Source organism: Giraffa tippelskirchi, chromosome 13 (assembly GCF_054371585.1).
Source record: "Giraffa tippelskirchi isolate mGirTip1 chromosome 13, T2T-mGirTip1v1.2.pri, whole genome shotgun sequence".
Taxonomy (NCBI): domain Eukaryota; kingdom Metazoa; phylum Chordata; class Mammalia; order Artiodactyla; family Giraffidae; genus Giraffa; species Giraffa tippelskirchi.
The window spans coordinates 83928518-83948449 of NC_137287.1; the positions used below are offsets into that span (position 1 = coordinate 83928518).

A 19932-nucleotide genomic window follows, 5' to 3' on the forward strand; every position below is an offset into this window, starting at 1 on the left:
GGGCGCGCTCGCTCGGTGCTACGCCTCTTTGCTATTGGTTTCTTGGCGTTTCGTGTTGGTCGTTGCCGGGTTTCTCCGTCCAGTTTCGATTTGGTACCCTTGCTTTCAGTTTCCAGATCGGGGAGGTTCAGGGACACGCGATGCCCTGTTTTTGAACGAAGTGCCCAGCCGGCACTGGGAACTTTCTGCTTAGGCTAGTGAGGATTTTTTGGGGGAGGGGGGAAAGGTTGTTTGTTTAGTTTTTGTTTGTTTGTTTTGGACAGGTAGATGGGTCTCCAGGTTTCATTCAGTGTGAGATCTTGATCTTGCTTAGTTCCTGTCCAAGGAGAAACCGAAACTGATGGTTCTGATGAAATTTCCAGTACCGCCTGTGTTTTTCTCAAAGAGAAACTGTGAAAACAGAATGCTCATGTCCTTTGCGTTTAAAATTTTTATTAACTTTATATCTTACCTCTTTTCTGCTCTGAAGGGATAACTGCTTTAGACTTATTTTTGCTTCTATCTCTGAGTGTCATGGTTATGTTTGATGTATTGCTTTTGGATGTGTCTGTTGAATTGTAGCTGTGTTAGGAGTAGATCTTCCCTGGTGGCTCAGACGGTAAAGCGTCTGCCTACAATGCGGGAGACCCGCGTTCAATCCCTGGGTCGGGAAGATCTCCTGGAGAAGGAAATGGCAACCCACTCCAGTATTCTTGCCTGGAAAATCCCATGGATGGAGGAGCCTGGTAGGCTACCGTCCATGGGGTCACAAAGAGTCGGACACGACTGAGCGACATCACTTTCACTTTCACTTTAGTAGTCACTTGTACAGGCCCCCGTCCCCCACCCCACCCCCTTATCAGTGCCTTTATTCTTCTACTGATAAACTGTAGCGTTAAGTAATATTTATTGTTGTTTTTTTAATTTTCGTCTCCTATACAGAGTACCTCTTGACTCTTCACATGCTGAGGTTAGGTGTTACCTTTTCTACCCCTGCTGTCCTTACTCCTCATCCCAAGCTTGTCAGCTGTGCTTTGCCTTGTTGGCATCCAGGATTAAATTGTCAGGGCTTTGGCTCTACAAGCTTGTTTTAAAAGCTGAAAAATCAAGTAGAATTGGTGATTATTGTCACTATGTAGATCTAGGTTGTGTACTAGGATTCTGTTTCTTTTCTGCAATGTTTGTCTTTTTCTCTTGCCTGTTTTCCACTGTACATGGTTCCCTATCCAGACTCTTAGATCAGATATTCATTCCATCAAGTCCTCTTTCTAATTGGAGACTGCTTGAAGTCTGTATTTCTGCTGCTGTGGCACCTGGTTATGTAGGCTTGCTGGAAAGCTGCTTCTTGATATTTTTGAGAATTTCTGCAGTTGGAGGTACTGTTTTCTAATCATCTTTCTTGGTTTTTGTTCTTACTTGAGTTCTTAAGAAGTGATGTTGTAGTATGTGAGTTTTCCAGGTCCATTCTTCCCTTGTAATCATGAGTAATCATTAGCTAGGCAGAGGTTGAGTTTGAAAATTGCTTCCCCTCAGAACTTGGAAAGCATTGTTCTTTTGATTTGTGTCATCCAAAATTGTTGATGAAAAGTTGAATGTTAATGCAGTTTATTTATTTGGCTAACACTTAGGCAGTATTTAGTAGGTACTAGGCATTTCACAGATGAATTTATTAAATCCCCATAACAACCACATAACTATTTCTTCTCCTCCTCCCCTTGCTTCTTATTACACATGAGAGAACTGAAGCACAGAGGGCTTAAGTAATGTACTCATGGTCATGTGTTTAATGCATGTCAGAGCCTGTGTCAAAACCAGGAAGCCCATACTCTTAATTCTATGTTCTTTTGCTTTCACTCTTTTGTAGTTGATCTATTTTTCTTTGTGAATTTTAAAAAGAGCTTTATCCTTGATAATATAAGCTTGTGTGACTATGTACTTAGTTACAGATTTTTTTTTTTTTTTTTAATTTTAGTTCCTTTTCATCAGTGCTTGGCTGACTGTGAGTCTGGAGGCTTGTGTTCTGTAGTTATGGGGAATGCTTTTTTATTTTTTTCCTGTTTTCCTTTTACTTTGTCCTCTGAACTCTGAATACTGGTCCTCCTAGTTGATTTATTTTTCTTTTCTCTCTCCTCCCCCGAGGTATAATTGACCTAGAACAAACTGCACTTTTTTAAAGTGTACAATTTAATACATTTTGACATGTGTCTATCCATGGATTCATCACCACAATCAAGGTAATGAACATCACCTCTGAGACGTTCCTTCTGCCCCTTTTTTGTTTCCCCAGCCCCTCCGTGCTGCCCATCTTTGGTCAACCACTGATTTATTTCTATCAATGTTTTCATTTTCTAAAATTTTATATTAATGGAATTATATAATAAGTACTTTTTTTAAAAACCTGACTCAGTTAACTTGGTTACTTTCATTCAGAATAATTGTTTTGAAAGTCTTCCATGTTGCTACTTGTATCAATAGTTTCTTATTTTGGAATGGTATTCTATGTTGTGCGTATATTACATTTTGATTTTCATTCATCAGATTGGTTTTCATTCACCCGATTGGTGAACATTTAGATTATTTCCAGTTTTTGGCTATTAAGAAAAACTGTGAACATTGGTATACAAATCTTTGTGTGGACATAGTGCTTTCATTTCTCTAGAGAAGTGGTTGCATTGTATATTGGTGTTTGATTATTTAAAAAGAAAAAACTAGCCAGACTGTTTTCTAAAGAGGCTGTACTGTTTTATTGCCAACAGCAGTGTATGAGAGGTCTGGTTGTTGCACTTTTGTCAGCACTGAGTGTAGTTAGTCTTTCTGGTTCTAGCCATTCTAGTGCAGTGTTATCGCAGTGTGAGTTCAATTTGCATTTCTCTGATGACAAATGATGCTGAGCATCTCTTTAGGTGCTTATTTGCCTTCCATAGATCTTCTTGTGTCAGGTATCTGTTCAGATATCCCCTCCCCTGCTTTTTTTAAGAGCAAGGACTTTTTTTTTCCTTTTATAAGACTTGAGGAATCTTAGTTCCCCAACCAGGTATTGAATCCAGACACACAGCAGTGAAAAGCACCGAGTCCTACAAGGGAAGTCCTTTTGCCCATTATTAAGTTGGATGGTTTGTCTTACTGAATTAGAGAGTTTTTTACATATTGATCTTTTTGGTAAATATTTTCTTTTACTCTGTGGTTTCCTTTTTCATACAAAAAAAGAGCAAAAGTTTTTAATTTTAGTAAAGCCTGCTTTCTTTTTTCTCTGTGTTACTGCTGTTTGTGTTATGTTTAAGAAATCTTTGTCAAAGCCAATGTCATTGAGATTTTTCTTATGTTTTCTTAGAGTTTTAAAAACTATATTGTTATAAAATTATACTTCATGATATGCTTTCTCTTTTTTAGTTTTTTTTTTTTAATGGTGAATCACATTGATTTTTAAATGTTAACATGAATCTGGCATTTCAGGTAAATAAACCCCACCTGGTCATGGTGTACTATTTTTTTTTTATATACGTAGGAGTCAATTTGCCAAATTACTGCTATTCATTTCTAGAAATTTTTCATCATTCCAAATAGAAACTCTGTACTTACCTAAACAACAATTCTCTGCTTCCCCTGCCACCTACTTTCTGTCTTATGAATTTGCCTATTCTAAGAACTAATGTAAGTAGAATCATATACTTGTTATTTCGTGTTTGGTGTATTTCACTTTTTCATTTCGCATGATGTTTTTAGAATTCATCCTCGTTTAGCATGTATCAGTGTCTTTTTTTTTTCTTTTTCAGGATTTTGGAAACCTTTAAATGCCATATTTATAAGCAAACTGAAGTTTCTTGTATTTCACAACCCCATTCCTACAGTCTATGCTCTGGTCATTTCTATATGAGAGCTGACATAGGGCAGAGTGCTGCCTTGTTTAACATCAGTTGGGAGTGTGTGTGTCAGTGGACTCAAATTTTTCCATTCTGCTTGTGTTTGTGAATGAGCTCGAGAGTGCAACAATATTGATTTGGGGTATAACAAAATTTTAGTGTTTGCTATTACCAGTGCGTTCTCGTGGCAAAACTCTATTAGCCTTTGCCCTGCTTCATTCTGTACTCCAAGGCCAAACTTGCCTGTTACGCCAGGTGTTTCTTGACTTCCTACTTTTGCATTCCAGTCCCCTATAATGAAAAGGACATCTTTTTTGGGTGTTAGTTCTAGAAGGTCTTGTAGGTCTTCATAGAACCGTTCAACTTCAGCTTCTTCGGCGTTATTGGTTGGGGCATAGACTTGGATTACCGTGATATTGAATGGTTTGCCTTGGAAACGAACAGAGATCATTCTGTCGTTTTTGAGATTGTATCCAAGTACTGCATTTCGGACTCTTTTGTTGACCATGATGGCTACTCCATTTCTTCTAAGGGATTCTTGCCCACAGTAGTAGATATAATGGTCATCTGAGTTAAATTCACCCATTCCAGTCCATCTTAGTTCGCTGATTCCTGGAATGTCAACGTTCACTCTTGCCATCTCCTGTTTGACCACTTCCAGTTTGCCTTGATTCATGGACCTAACATTCCAGGTTCCTATGCAATATTGCTCTTAACAGCATCGGACTTTGCGTCTATCACCAGTCACATCCACAGTTGGGTATCGTTTTTGCTTTGGCTCCATCCCATCATTCTTTCTGGAGTTATTTCTCCACTGATCTCCATTAACATATTGGGCACCTACTGACCTGGGGAGTTCATCTTTCAGTGTCCTATCCTTTTGCCTTTTCATACTGTTCATGGGGTTCTCAAGGCAAGAATACTGAAGTGGTTTGCCATGCCCTTCTCCAGTGGACCACAATCTGCCGCAGAATTGATGCTTTTGAACTGTGGTGAAGAAGACTCTTGAGAGTCCCTTGGACTGCAAGGAGATCCAATCAATCCATCCTAAAAGAGATCAATCCTGGGTGTTCATTGGAAGGTCTGATGTTGAAGCTGAAGCTCCAATACTTTGGCCACCTCATGCGAAGGGTTGACTCATTGGAAAAGACCGTAATGCTGGGTAGGATTGGGGGCGGGAGGAGAAGGGGACGACAGAGGATGAGATGGTTGGATGGCATCACCGACTCGATGAACATGGGTTTGGGTAGACTCCGGGAGTTGGTGATGGACAGAGAGGCCTGGCGTGCTGCAGTTCATGGGGTCGCAGAGAGTCGGACACGACTGAGTGACTGAACTGAACTGAACTGAAAATTTTAGTGAGCAGATGAGTTTGCAGATTTGGAATTCGTGAATAAAGACGACCAGTTGTATGTGCGCCACATAAGGTGATTGTGTGGATTGAGTCAGTAAATCCAAGTTAACAACTTGAAATAGTGCCTTGCACTGATTGATAAGTTAATTTTGGTAGTTTATATATCCAAGTAGAAGTGGGGATATTTTTGTGTCTAGTTCTTAGTAGCGTTGCGTCGTATAGAATTGTGCTGTTTGCCTGCAGGGAAATCTAGGCTTCCCACCTTGCTTTTTTCTTTCTTGGTCAGACTTGTCAATTTTGTTGATCTTGTAAAACAGCTGACTTGATTTCATAGATTATTTTTTTGCTTGTGTCTGCACTGGGTCTTGATGCTACGTGAGGGCTTTGTCGAGTTGTGGTGTGTGGGCTTCTCGTTGTAGTGGCTTCTGCTGTTGCAGAGCTCGGGCTCTTGGCACATGGGCTTCAGTAGTTGCAGCACAAGGGCTCAGACTTGCAGCTCACGGGTTCTAGAGCAGAGGCTCAGTAGTTGTGGCGCACAGGCTTAGTTGCTCTGTGGCACATGGGATCTTTTGGGATAAGGGCTCGAACTTGGGTCCCCTGCATTGGCAGGTGGGTTATCCACTGTGCCACCAGAGAAGTCTAGTTTCATAGATTTTTTTAGAAAATTGTCCTTTTTATTCTCTGTGTCGTATTCTCTCATATTTGTTTTCCTTTTACTTGCTTTGGATTTATTTTGCTCTTCCAGTGTCAAGTTGGAAGGTTAGGCAATTGACTTGAAATCTTTCTTAATACAAACATTTACAGCTATAAATTTTCCTCTGAACACTGCTTTTGGGCTTTACAATATTAGTTTTCATATGTCGTATCTTGTTTTTCATTCATCTTAAATCATTTTCTGATTTCCCTTCTGATTTCTTCTTCATGGGTTATTCCTGAGTGTGTTGTTAAATTTCCCATGTTTACAAATATGCCAACTTTTCTCCAGTTATTGAGCTCGAATTTTATTTACTTTGTTGTGGTTGAAGAACATGCTTTGTATTACATTCATGCTTGTAAATTTATTGAGGCTTGTTTCATGGGCCAGCGATTGGTCTATCCCAGAGAATGTTTTACATGCAGTCGAGAATGTATGTAGTCTGTGGAGTCTGTTATAGACTAGTGCCATGACACCTGCAAGGCTTCGCCTCTGAGATTAATGTCTGGTGTCTGTTCTAACCCCAGCTGGAGGGCGTCTCCTCCCAGCTGTCTTAGACCCCACTTCACTCCTGCAGACTAGCCAGTCTGTGGTCTAAGCTGTATCTTCATTAGGTCCGTGATTCTTTTCTCGGTTCCTTTTCGCCACAACTTACACAATTCTTGAGAATGCCCTTGGGTGTGAATTTCTCCACGTTCTGTCACAAATGAAGTGAGTTCTGAATTTTCAAAGGTTTTCTTGACTAGATTGCTCTTTGCCTACAGATTGTTTCCAAAGGCTTTAAATGCTTTTGTCTTTTTCAAAAGATTCTCACTAATTCAGCTGGAGAGCAGGTGAGCAGAAGTCCTCATGCCGTCATGCTGGCAGCCCAACTCACCAGTATGCTCTCTGGGCGAGTGAAGATCAGGTTCATACATCGGCATACTATGTGTTCCCTGTAGTTCTGGCTGTGGTCCTTGACGCACGTTACAGGTGTTCATTAAGTTCATGCTGAATCTAGTGAAACTGCAATTAATCAGGCTGATATATGGCTTAAGGTACCAGCTCTGAATTCAGATGATTGAGTTCAATCCTGGTCTCTGAACTTGACAGAAGTATGACTTTGGAAAGCCACTTAACCCCTGTGAGCATTGTGTTCTCATTAGTAAGTGAGATGCTCTGTACCTCACAGGGTTGTTATGCGGAGAGAGGGAAATAATCCATGAGTAAAAGCCCTGAGAACAGTGCCTGTCCCATTTTAAGTATTCTGTAAATATTGGTGGTAATTAGTAGTCCTTGTTGACTGACACTATATAAAAATGGAGACCTGGCATACAACATAAAAAAATATAATCAGTAAAAATATGAAGTTTTTCTATTTGGCAGCTACATCAAAATTTATGGCCTGAATTTTTAACCAGAATACTGTAATTTAAATTTTTCAGTACCCTTGTGACCCTTTCTCCCCAAAATATCACCTGTGTTTGGTAAGTCTTTTCTGAAGTTCTGAGCTGCTTTCAGGGAAATCTCAAACCAAGTTCTACAATATGTTATCTGTCAAGAATCCACCTGCAACGCAGGAAACCCCAGTTCGATTCCTGGGTCAGGAAGATCTGCTGGAGAAGGGATAGGCTATCCACTCCAGTATTGTTAGGCTTCTCTTGTGGCTCAGCTGGCAAAGAATCTGCCTGCCATGTGGGAGACCTGGGTTCAATCCCTGTTTTGGGAAGATCCCCTGGAGAAGGGAACAGCTACTCATTCCAGTATTCTGGCCTGGAGAATTCCACGTACTGTATAGTCCATGGGGTCAGAAGAGTCGAACACGACTGAGCCTTCACTTTCACTTCACTTTCATTAAATGGACGGAGCTCTCATTGCAGCGGAACCTCAGGCACGAGTCCTGATTTTTCTGTGTGTCTGCACATGCTGCACACATAGTTGCTCAGTCGTGTCCGACTCTTTGTGTTGCTTTGGACTGTAGCCCACCAGTCTCCTTGGTGCATGAGATTCTCCAGACCAAAAACTGAAGTGGGTTGCCATGCCCTCCTCCAGGGCATCTTCCCGACCCAGGGATCAAACCCCTGTCTCCTGTGTCTCCTGCGTTGCAGGTGGGTTCTTTATGCTGCTGTGAAATATGTGCAGGCTTACACAAAAAATGCATTTACTTAAATATTACTGATGGTAGGGGTTTCTACCTTATATATGAAGAGCCAGAAAGTCGTATACGGTTGACTAAAACAACAGGTTGGTGTGGAGTTTATTTTAGGGGTTTTGCATTAAAACCCGTGGAGTGTATTTTTATACAGAGTCATTATTTGTTTGTGGACCATCTTTACTTTTTCACATACCTTCTTTATCTTGATTCCGTGGCGTACTTGTGCAGAAACAGGCTGATCTCTCAGCTGCTTGTCTGGGATGCAGATAGCTCTTCTTCCCCCCGTGCCGCAGAGAAGTGGGCTTCCTGTGGGGTAGGACTGCCCTGACAGCCAGCCTTCCATCAGCCAGGGTGCTGACTGCCGTTCCTCCACAAGCACTCGTATCTTTTGGGAATAACTGTCTCAAGGTGCCTGGTCTTCATGGGGCCTGAGACGGTGAGTGGAGGGGAGAGTGCTAGGTTTGACCAGCTGGACTGTTCCTGCTGCTGCTGCTTCTGGATCCTCCAGAGGCTCTTACGTGAGCCCTCTGTGGGCCCGGAGCCCTCAGATTCTCCCACATCTGCATGTTTGAGGCACGCCCTCTGATCAGATCTACTGGTTTTCCACATTTCGGGCATCCCCTGTGATTTACCAGTCACCGACGGTTCTCCTCTTGGTTTTCCAGCACAGTTGTGGAGGGATATTTTTAGTCTTTTACGTCGCCTGGGGATAGAAAGGGAAGGCTGCGATGTATGCTCAGTTTATTACTGGAAACCCCCAAAGATAATGAAAAGCTATTTGAGATGAATTGGTTTTCGTGTTCAGAGTAGCTCTCCTTGTAGCTACTCTTTGATTAAGAATCTCTCAAATCCAGCAGCAGATACACTCACATTGTATTTAATGACCAGGCTCTTGAAAAGTGAGTTCCTTTGTTGAGAATCTTCTCCTGAAGAAAGAAACTCTAGGTTTATGTAATTAATGTGTTGAAGATATCCTTAGAACTCCCAAGAGGGAAATGTGTGCCTTTCTTGTTGGGAATGCCTGGAGCTCTTTTCTCAAAATCAGGACTCGCCTACACCTTCTTACCTAGGCTCTGCTTTCTAGGCAGGGGAAGTGGAAACTCATCAGCTACACTCAGCATTTGTTGAAAAGCTGCAATATAGCAAGCCAGCGGTCTCCTGTTTTTGTAAATAAAACTTGATTGGAACACACCTATACTCGTTCATGTCCATAGTGTTTAGGGGTGCTTTAACTTTATAAAGGCAGAAATGAGTCGTTGCAACTGAGGTCATAGGTCAACAAGTCGAAAATACTTACTGTCTGACTTCTTGGGAAGCATAAAGAAAGTGGGTCTGGATTCACCTGAGTGTGGTGTCTGCTTGGTTCAGGAGGAAGGGAAAGTGGACCTTGAGTGTAGAGTGAGTAGCCCGGCACAGCTTCCTGCCTTTATAGAGCTTGTTTTTGTTTGGGAGTCATCAGACAATCTTCTTTGATAGACCTCTAAAATTGACTTGCTTTCCTTCCAGTTCACTGCTTCTGATCAAGCCCCTCTTTCCTGATTCACAGGGTGTGTGCACAGAACTCTGATAGCCTCTTTCTTTGACACTCACTTCTCCTAATTAGAAATGCAAATTGAAGCCCAGTCTCATTCCTTCCCTCTCTCAAGGATCACCGCTGTCCTGAGATTGGTGTTCATCCTTCATCCGCTCTTCTCTGTGCTTTCATTACATCCCTGCTTATCCCTGAACAATGCCTAGCACTGTTTTGTTCATTTATAATTTTCTGTAAGTGGTATACAGTATGTGTTTTTCTTCACCTGGCTTTTTTGGCTTAAGATATTTGTGACCATCCAGGTGGATGTTACTTTTGTAACATTTGTACTTTTTGTTACTTTTGTACCTTTGGAATGTTACCTTTGTCTGACATTCCAGTATATGGTTGTACCAGTTTCATCAATCCTTTTTGTGGGCCCTGTTTTTTTTTCTCATTAAGTTGACCTTTTGTCTTTGTATCTTTTTAAAATAGCTTTATTGAGATATATACCATATAATTCACCTGTTAAAATGATACGGTTCAGTGTGTTTTAGTGTGAATGCAGTGGTACAACCAGCACCATTACCTAATTTTAGAACACTTTCCTCATTTCCAAAAGAAATGTTGTAACCATTTTCAGTCACTTCCTATCTCCTCTGCTCCTCTCTGCCCCCACTGCAGATTGAAGCTAATAGGTTTTTTTCTCAAGATTTGTCTGTTCTGAATCTTGTAAATAGGACCTTTTGTGGTCTTTTGTGACTGGCTTTTATTTAGCAGAATGTTTTTGAGGTTCCTCCATGAGGTAGCATGTATATGATGGGTTTTTAAGTTCACAAATTTTTTTTTTTTACAAATGATACTTTGCATGTGTTATTTTTAAAGTGCCTTTACTATTATTAAGAATAAAAACCTAGCTCTTATCATTTGCTAAAGCTCTGGCAGAAAGAAAGATAATGCTTTACTACAAAAATACAGTTGAGATCCTCCAGGAGTTAGTATAGCACAGTCCTTACCTTTTGAAGAACTTGCAGTGTAGTTGGGGGTTAGAATGACAAACCAAGTAGAAAAACACAGAATAAGCAGAATTGTGAGGACATGGAAGAGGAACAGTTAATTTGTTGGGGGGATGTGGTCAAGGTATGATAACACAGCGGCATTAGATCTGAGTCTAGACTTTGGAAAATGAAACAGATGTCAGGAAGGAGTGTTGGTCAGGAGGGAGAAGGAGGAACAGAGGTGTTGAGAGATGGAAGGGCATCTTCTGGGAACAGGGGAGGTGGGGTGGCCTGAGCAGCTTTGTGGCAGGACCGAGGGCTGGTAAGGGCCAGGCTCGTGGATCTGCACGTGCTGTGGTGTCACTGGAAAACGTAGGCAAGAGAAGACACAGCCATGTTTGTACTTAAAGAAAACTGACAGCATAGAGGGTGGGCTGGAGAAAAGAGAGCCTGGAAGCGGGGCAGTCCATCCAAAGGCCGATCTTTTGGGTGAGAAGTGATGCCTGATGCGGGTAGCAGGAGTGAGAACATATGGCGTGGAGAGGCATTTTTCAGGTTAAGTTGAAATGGGCGGTAAGGGAGAATTCTGGGAAGACTCTCTGATCTCTCTCTTGCACAACTGAATGACTTGGGAATTTGGTCACTATCCCCCACATAGTCAATAGTAACTTGTCGTGCTGGAGGCTTTAAGGAGTAAAAATAGCCAATCTTGAAACTTAAAGATGACTAAAAGTATTTTATTTCCAATTGAGAAATGAAGCACAGGTTCATACTGAGCCTAGGATATGTCAATTTCAGACTTGAACAGTCAAACCAAACTACTATTAATTATCACTTCCTCATAGCCAAAAGAATGCAATGGTGTAAAGATTCCTGTCGATGCCAGTAAGCCTAACCCCAATGATGTGGAGTTTGATAATCTGTATTTGGATATGAATGGAATCATCCACCCCTGTACGCATCCTGAAGACAAGTACGTAACCCATTTTTGTCGCTGATAGCACAAGTCACAGAGGAGTGCTATATGATATTACACTATTTGCTTGTCATTGTAGACCAGCACCAAAAAACGAGGATGAAATGATGGTTGCGATCTTTGAGTACATTGACAGACTCTTCAATATTGTCAGACCAAGACGGCTTCTCTACATGGCAATAGATGGAGTGGTAAGTGCTGAACGACCTAGAATCAGTTCCCCTGTGTTTGTTTTTGCTGTGTTCTCAGTGTCTAGAAAGTCAGCTAAGTGAAGAATAGTTGACGATAATGACTTTGAGAAAGAAAGCCTCATTTTCAGTGTCTCATTCAGCTGTGTTTTGTGAGTGTGCCTGTTTTGTGCCAGAGCCCGTGAGATCCTAGGGGTGTTGGTGGCTGCCCTGGTTTTAAAGGGCTTGCCACTGCCCTGGTTTTAAAGGGCAGAGGCAGGGGTAGACAGGTAAGGAGAGTTACCCAGGGCCTTCCTGGGCATCAGCAGCGCATGCAGGGCATTGGGGCATGGAGTGGGTAGTGCTACATGGCAGTGAGGCAATAGAGAGGAGGGGGCCTTTGTCCCATTTATTTATTCATTTATTTTTGAAGAGTTAAGAGTAATGAATGAAATAATTTTGAAAATCCAGAAAACTTTGGGTCCAAGAAGATTAACTTTTCTGTTTACTCAAGGAAAGAATCTTAGCTGCCTGAAAATTTAAGCTACACATAACGTATAATTAAAAAAGTAAAGGGGGCAGGAGTATGTCTTCCTTGGAACAGATTACAGCTCACATTAGCTAAGTTTCTTGCAGAAGCCCTTTCACTGTACTCCATTGTGCTCTTCTAATGGGTCAAGGATAAGTTAGGTGCACTATTTGAATGTTTGTAGATATGTACCCATTCTTGTCTGTAACCTGTTTTTTGTTAAAAATATAAATGGAGATCGTAGCACTTGAAAGAGTTAGATTAGGTGGTCTCATTTTACAGGAAAGGGAACTGTTTAAAGAGAATATGAGATAGCTTACTTCATGCAGACAGGAAGCTTGCGAGTCCCTTCCAAACCCAGTTCAGTAATTGCAAAATCTTACAGTTCAGTTCACTTCATTCACACTTACTCAGTGATTGAAGTTACATTTGGTTAGAGTGATATAAGATAAAGTGTTCTCTTTCTACCTGCTGTGCTTTATTATAGAGACGGTGATAATTATGGTCTTGTAAATCCCATTTGGAGACCACTCTTCCTTTTAGGTATGGGCTCAGGGAAGGTCTTCCTGATCCTGGCTTTGCAACTATTCCCTCTCTGTGTACTGAGTCTCTGAGTAAAGCGATCTTTCCATCTGGGGTGCCGGAAAGTATTGTAGCCTGGGGGAACTGTCCTTGGGCCCACCCTTGAGCTGTGCAGCCTTCAGTGCTGTGGCCTCATAGGGGGGTTGTCCTTTATTGACACGTCACTCGTTCACCTGACTGAACTGCGTTTAAGGGTTTTGGTCCAAATTTAAGCCCTTAGGTTCTACTGCGTGTGGTGAAAGGATTGTTTGGAGGTATTACTTAGCTTTTCCATTTGAGTGCGCTATTTTTATAAGAGTAGCTGGTTCAAAATAATGTACAGATACAGTTATAAATGTTTGAAACAGCATGTAAATATGAAGTACCCATTTTCAGGCACCGCGCGCTAAAATGAACCAGCAGCGTTCAAGGAGGTTCCGAGCATCCAAAGAAGGAATGGAAGCAGCAGTAGAGAAGCAGCGAGTCAGGGAAGAGATACTGGCGAAAGGTAAAGAGCACGCACCTTGGGCTTAGATGTGTTACATGAGCTGTGTGGAGGGGGCAGGGCTGGTGCCTTCTCCTTTCAAGTAGGTAGGGTTTTAATTTAATCAGGATCCCAGGATATCCAGGAGAAGTTTATGTTCACTGTTGAGAAAAAGCAGTTAATAGAATTGGTTATTCCTTTAATAAACTTGTTCATTTCTGAACTCTGTAGTAAAAGGGAAGTGAAAGTCTCTCAGTCGTGTCCAGCTCTTGCGACCCCATGGACTATACAGTCCCTGGAATTCTCCAGGCCAGAATACTGGAGAGAGTAGCTTTTCCCTTCTCCAGGGGATCTTCCCAACCCAGGGATTGAATGGGAAGATTGCAGGCAGATTCTTTACCAACTGAGCCACCAGGGAAACTTGTGGACAAAAGGAAGGAATTATGTAGGGAGAGCAAATTGTCAACTTCTGTCAGGGCAAGTGCAGCCCTTTGGTTCACTTTCATCTGTCTGTAAACTAGAAATACGTAGAGTGCTTCTTATTGCCTTTTGCTGTGGGGGGCTGTTAGGAAGCCGCAGTTCTGTTAACGTTTTCCTCCCATCAGTCTTGGTGGCTTCTTGCTGCTGCTTCGTAGCACTCAGGTCTGTATGCAGAGGCCTGGGATGATGCCACCATGTTTCCAGGCTGTCCTGGGATCGTGCACACACTCACTGTGGGTGGAGATGGCAGCACTGAGGTGGCCCAGGGCTCCCTCAGTTCAGGAAGGGGCTTGTGGGGTTGAATAGGGTAATCTTTGCAGTCCATCTAAGGCCTGATGGGTCCAGAGGCAGGAGTTGGCTGTGACTCAGAGAGAAGGGAGACTAGGGTGCTGATCCCCTGGGACCGCTTCTCCCAAGACCCCTGTGGCTAAGGCAGGGTGAGGTGCGGTGCCTTCAGGGTGACTCGTTCACTGTTGTGTTACATGAGGCAAAATGATAGACCAGGAAAGCCACCGTTATTGGTTCAGGATGTTGTGTTTGGCAGGTGGAAAAAGAGACTTGGTGTAGTCGTCTGAGGCTTGTAGTTTCAGTGCATTTAATGTTTTTTAATTTGCTGGAAGTGTGCAAGTACTTACATATTTTAACAGCTTATAATTAATATTCTGATTACTGTTTGTATTTATAACAGGTTGTCTTTGCTTCTAAAGATGCCTTTTTTTCTTGAAGATGTTAGAAGAAGCTCAAGAAAAGGCTTTTCAGTGATACAGAGGAAAAAATAGAATTTCTAAATCGCTCTAAGTGATATAAAGCTGCGATAAACTTGGCTTTTTAGTTTTGTTTTTCTTGAGCCCCTTCATCTTAAGAACTGTTGCTGGGATTAGAGCCTCTACCCCGTGTGTGTGTGTGTGTGCGCACACACGTGCGTGCCAGGTCATTAGGAAGAATGTCATTATATAGCAATAGAGTATCTTTTGTGTACCATGTGTTGTTTGACAGTCATGCTAAAGCAGCTTCATTTAATTCGAGGGGAGGAATCTTATTTGAAAAGGGGGAACGTTGTTCCTCAGGTGACAACACTTCTCTCTCTTTATATTTCAACTTTCTGTTTTTGTTGTTCTGGTCTAATATTGAGTAACTTACCTCACTGTTTATGGGGAGAACAAAGCATTGCCCCTTCTTCTCTAGGTGGCTATCTTCCTCCAGAAGAAATAAAAGAAAGATTTGACAGCAACTGTATTACACCAGTAAGTATTCTCATACTTTGCTAGCTATTGCTAACTCTTAAATGGTAGGTTAATTTATTTCTTTGTATCATTTTAGGGAACTGAGTTCATGGACAATCTTGCTAAATGCCTTCGCTATTACATAGCTGATCGTTTAAATAATGACCCTGGGTGGAAAAATTTGACAGTAAGTTTCACATTTTGGTACTTCAAAAAGATGAGGGTGACAATTTGAGTCATATGAAAGTCATGTCCTTTGATAGGACTGATATTATTTGTCTTTTTCTCCCCTCATGAAATGCTGGTTGACTGTTAGAGGAAAGAGAAGCTTCCAGGGTTATTAGAGATGGGGTGCCTTGCATGGTCCAGTGACCGACCGGCAGCCAAATTTTCTCTCAGTGCCAATTTTGTCCTCTTCCTGTCGCTGTGAAGCTGTAAGATGGGACTCATGATTTAAAATACATATATATGAAAGTAATTTCTGTTGTTAGAAATCAAAATACAGCAAGATAAAAGTCATGGGGCTGCCTTTAAAGAATGGCTATGTGCTCCTGAGTATTTAAGTAAAATTTAAGCAGAATGTTTATATAATCTTGGGTTCATAAGCCTGTTTCCCTGTTAATTAGATGTGGTACTCTGTATTTAACGGGTATCTCTTACCAGTTGCTCTCAGGACTTGTATGGCTCAGTGTTGTATACTTGAGTAGCAGCGAAGAATAGAAACTTGTGAACTGATCTGTTTTTTTAATAGCTAAGTTTGACTCAAACATTTCATTTTTTCTATTTCAAGTGGTCAGTTAACAAGTGAAATAATTCTGATGTCTAACACACACCTTATTAAGAAAAATTTCCTATTAGTAACACTATCTTAATAGAATTATCGCAGTTTATTTTAAAATATTCAGTTCTGTTGATTTTTGAGCTGGAAAAATGGGAATGAGCTAAAAATGTTTAAACTATTTTTTATAGGTTATTTTATCTGATGCTAGTGCTCCTGGTGAAGGGGAACATAAAATCATGGATTACATTAGAAGACAAAGAGGTAAAATTCATATATGAATAATTGATTATATGTTCTATTAAAAAAGACAAGCCATGGTATAGAAAATGTTTGGTAAAATGTGATATTCCTGTAGTATGAGACCTATTTACATAAATATATATTTCCCTTCTCTCTAGCCCAGCCTAACCATGACCCAAACACTCATCACTGCTTATGTGGAGCAGATGGTAAGTTTCTTCTTCGGGATCTGAGTCTCTCGAGTTAAACAGTAGCGAGTCCATGGATTGGTGTGTAGTAATGAATTATTCATGGCTGCCTGGGAATTCTAAAATGCCATGCTTATTTTATGTTTGAGAGAGAACTAGTGTGGAGTTGTTTAATCTGTGGTTAATACTCACCTATCTTGATTTTTTTTTTTTTTACATTTTTTTCAACTTTTTAATATAGTCACACATATCTTTAAAATGGCAAGTTTCCAAGTGTTGACTTCTGACTGGCAGTTACACTCTAGGCCCATGTTTCTGGAGGTCTTGTTCTTGGCCACTGTGAAGTTTTAGGCTTTTCAGCTTTGCTCTCTTTTTGTGTCGTCCTTTGGGCTTTTCTTTGCCTTGCTGTCTTGTGTTATGATAATATCTTGCCTTTGGTTACAGTAAGGGTCTTCTGGAAGTGCTCACTGTTTGGTATTTTGTTGTTGTTGACTGATAGCTGATCTCATTATGCTTGGCCTTGCTACACATGAGCCCAACTTTACCATTATCAGAGAAGAATTCAAACCAAACAAACCCAAACCCTGTGGTCTTTGTAATCAGTTTGGACATGATGTCAAGGATTGTGAAGGTTTGCCAAGAGAAAAGAAGGGAAAGGTAAGAATTTCAGGATGGTAGTAGCCTCATATAATATTTTTCAGTTTTATTTTTGTGATCAAACATACATAACAAACTACCACTTTTTAGCCATGTTTAAATGTGCAGTTCAATGGCATTAAGTATATAATTGCCTCATTTTAAAAATGGATGAAAAGAAGACTGGTTGATTTGATTTTTTTATCTACTCGCTCTGTTACCTCTCACAGAGATGTATCTTTCCAAACTCCTTAAACACACATTCACAACCATGCATGCAGTCAGATTCTTTCTCCTCCCTGCTTTCCTAGCACAGCTTACATCTACACGAGGCTGAGGTCTCATAGGTAAAATTGCCCATTATGCATGATTTGTTTGGTTATTTCTTAAAAGGAAGTGTAAATCAAGTACATTAAACTTCTATTATGATACCTTTGAGTAACTCATAGTTTCTCCCTATTTTGAGTTCCCTTGGTTATATCCATTTAAACCATTTATATCCATTTTAAAGAGTGTCTGTTGTAAGAATATGGTACCTCTTTAAAAGACGTGTTGAGTGAAAACAGGTAAAAAGTATACATATTCACAGAGAAAGGTGAGGCATGTACATTAAAATGTTAATATTGGTTGGGTGTAGGTCAGGGTTTGGCAAACTACAGCTCTCCAGGTTCGACCTATGAGTTAAGAGGGTCTTTTGTTTTTAAACGGTTGTAAAAATAAAACATGAAAGAATATGCAACAGAAACCATACAGGTCTCCCTCCGCAGGCTAAAATATTTAGTGTCTCGCCCTTTGTTAAAAACGTGTGTGCGCTCAGTCTGTCTCAGTGGTAAAGAATCTGCCTGCCAGTGTAGACCCACTGGAGATGCGGGTTCAATCCCTGGGTCAGGAGGGTACCTTAGAGGAGGAAATGGCAATCCACTCCAGTGTTCTTGCCTGGGAAATCCCATGGACAGAGGAGCCTAGTAAGCCCCATGGGGTCACAAAAGACTCAGATACAACCGTGCGTCTGAGCACGCAGCCCCTGGCCTAGGTGTGATTGAGATTGTGGGTAATTTTTATTTTTAAAATGGTTTGGTAAATTCTTCTCTTATTTAATACTTGTAATATTAAAATGGGTCTTGCTTTAGAAAAAGCTGTGCTATTTGTTTGGATGAAGAAAGTTCCAAGATTCGGAGTAGATATATTGAGTCTTCACCCCCTTTCTTGCAGCATGATGAACTGGCAGACAGCCTTCCTTGTGCAGAAGGAGAGTTTATCTTCCTTCGTCTCAGCATTCTCCGTGAGGTATGTGGCAGTGACCGTTGGCGTCGATGCGCTAATAATAAGCTGACTGCTATTTGATGGCTTTAATGACAGCATTCCTTTTTGGTTGCAGTATTTGGAAAGAGAGCTCACCATGGCCAGCCTGCCGTTCACGTTTGATGTCGAGAGGAGCATTGATGACTGGGTCTTCATGTGCTTCTTTGTGGGAAACGACTTCCTTCCTCACCTGCCATCCTTAGAGATTAGGTATGTGTGTGTGAGCTTGTGTCCTCAAGCTCCTGTTCAGCCCTCTGGTCTTTCAGTGCAGTCTGGTCCTAATGCTTGATGTTTGTTTCCTGGTGGCAGGGAAGGTGCCATTGACCGCTTGGTTAACATATACAAAAATGTGGTACACAAAACTGGGGTAAGTTCACTCTTGAATAATTTCAAAATAGAAGTGTTTGCTTTTGTAAGAAGGTCATTTTACATGTATTTTATCACTTACAGGGTTACCTTACAGAAAGTGGTTATGTCAATCTGCAGAGAGTACAGATGATCATGTTAGCAGTTGGTGAAGTTGAGGATAGCATTTTTAAAAAAAGAAAGGATGATGAGGTAAAGTGTTTCTCTTGCAGTAGCTCAATTGCTCCTGTCTCTTATAGGCTGTGATGATCCTGTGATTGTCCTTTTAACCTCTCTGAGTGCGCTGTTAAATCAATGTAGTGTATCAAATACCAGTGTAATCATGAGTGGTCAGTGCTTTGACGATTTGATAAAGGCTGTGATGCTTGCTGTGTGGAATTATGTATTGCACCCTGTGTGAGTTGCATTGTACTTTCTCTCTTTTTAATCTCAAGTAAGATATAAATCCAAACATCTGCCTAATCAATGGGCCATGAAATGAGGGTTCCAAAGCTAGAAGAATGCTGGAATTGAACTGGTGGCTGCTGTGTTTTATAGGTACTGTGTATGCTCTGGACTTTGCAACTCCATAGTCTGGCGGCAGAATGTAGGGGATCTGGGATGGATTGACTGCATTGGCCAAGGTAGAGGATTGCAGCTGGTGTAAGAAATATGGGCATAAAAGAAGGAAATAAAGTCACAGAGCATTTGGGAATTAGTTATGTGGGACGGGGTGAGTGCTTATCATGGGCAGTGGGGAGTTTGCTGGTGCCATTCACCCAGGTGGTGAGCCCTGGGGGTGGAGCGGATGGGGTGGAGATATGGTCAAAATGAGTTTCGTTTTGGAGGTGCTGCGATTGAGGGGCCACAGGACACCTGAGAGGAGAAGTCTGTGAACCAGTCAGATGGATCCATGTGGAGCTCAGGTCAGAAGTCCTTCAGAAGGAGATTTCAGAACCATGGGCAGATGGGAGATAGCTCCTATCTTGAGCATAAACTTGACATCCCTGTGAGCTTATAAAGAGGGAAAATGCCTCCATCAGGGGTCTCTGGGAGTGTAGAGGTTTCAGGAAAAGGTAAGGCTGGGAGAGGAAGCCCCTAGAGAGAGGCAAAACTGTTGGTGCTGCCTGAGGTTGTCAGAGTGGGATGGATGGGCCCGTGGTCCTCAGGTTAGAGGGACAGGCCGCAGCCTGGAGGCAGAGTGGGCTGGAGGGAGGCCAGCAGTGGGTGAGAGGAGCAGAAAGGAAAGGAGGAGATTCTTCAGCTTCTTAGTCCTACAGAGCTTTGTGAGCAAATGGCAGCATAATATCGATACATAACTTCCTGATCTCCTCAAAGATTAAAACATGTTATTGTATCTGACAAGATTTTGTATTTTCCTCAGCTTTGCATTACTGTAGCTAATGGCCTCTTCTTTAGAAGCTTGGGTACCATTTTGTATAACAATGAGTGGACTGTAGGCATTTTTTTAAAGCCTTTGGTACTTGGTAA

The 19932-nt window shown here is 41.5% G+C and overlaps 1 protein-coding gene across 1 annotated transcript in view; it reads left to right on the top strand.

The window, feature by feature from the left end:
• The window catches only part of XRN2 (5'-3' exoribonuclease 2), a 64573-nt gene that overhangs the window by 615 nt on the left and 44026 nt on the right, over positions 1–19932 (top strand). Inside the window, exons 2-13 of the mRNA XM_081558727.1 lie at positions 11375–11502; positions 11585–11696; positions 13159–13270; positions 14912–14970; positions 15047–15136; positions 15919–15991; positions 16129–16179; positions 16658–16815; positions 18007–18081; positions 18173–18306; positions 18406–18463; positions 18547–18654. Coding sequence (XP_081414853.1) covers positions 11375–11502; positions 11585–11696; positions 13159–13270; positions 14912–14970; positions 15047–15136; positions 15919–15991; positions 16129–16179; positions 16658–16815; positions 18007–18081; positions 18173–18306; positions 18406–18463; positions 18547–18654 — 1158 coding nt within the window. The remainder of the gene's footprint in view (positions 1–11374; positions 11503–11584; positions 11697–13158; positions 13271–14911; positions 14971–15046; positions 15137–15918; positions 15992–16128; positions 16180–16657; positions 16816–18006; positions 18082–18172; positions 18307–18405; positions 18464–18546; positions 18655–19932) is intronic.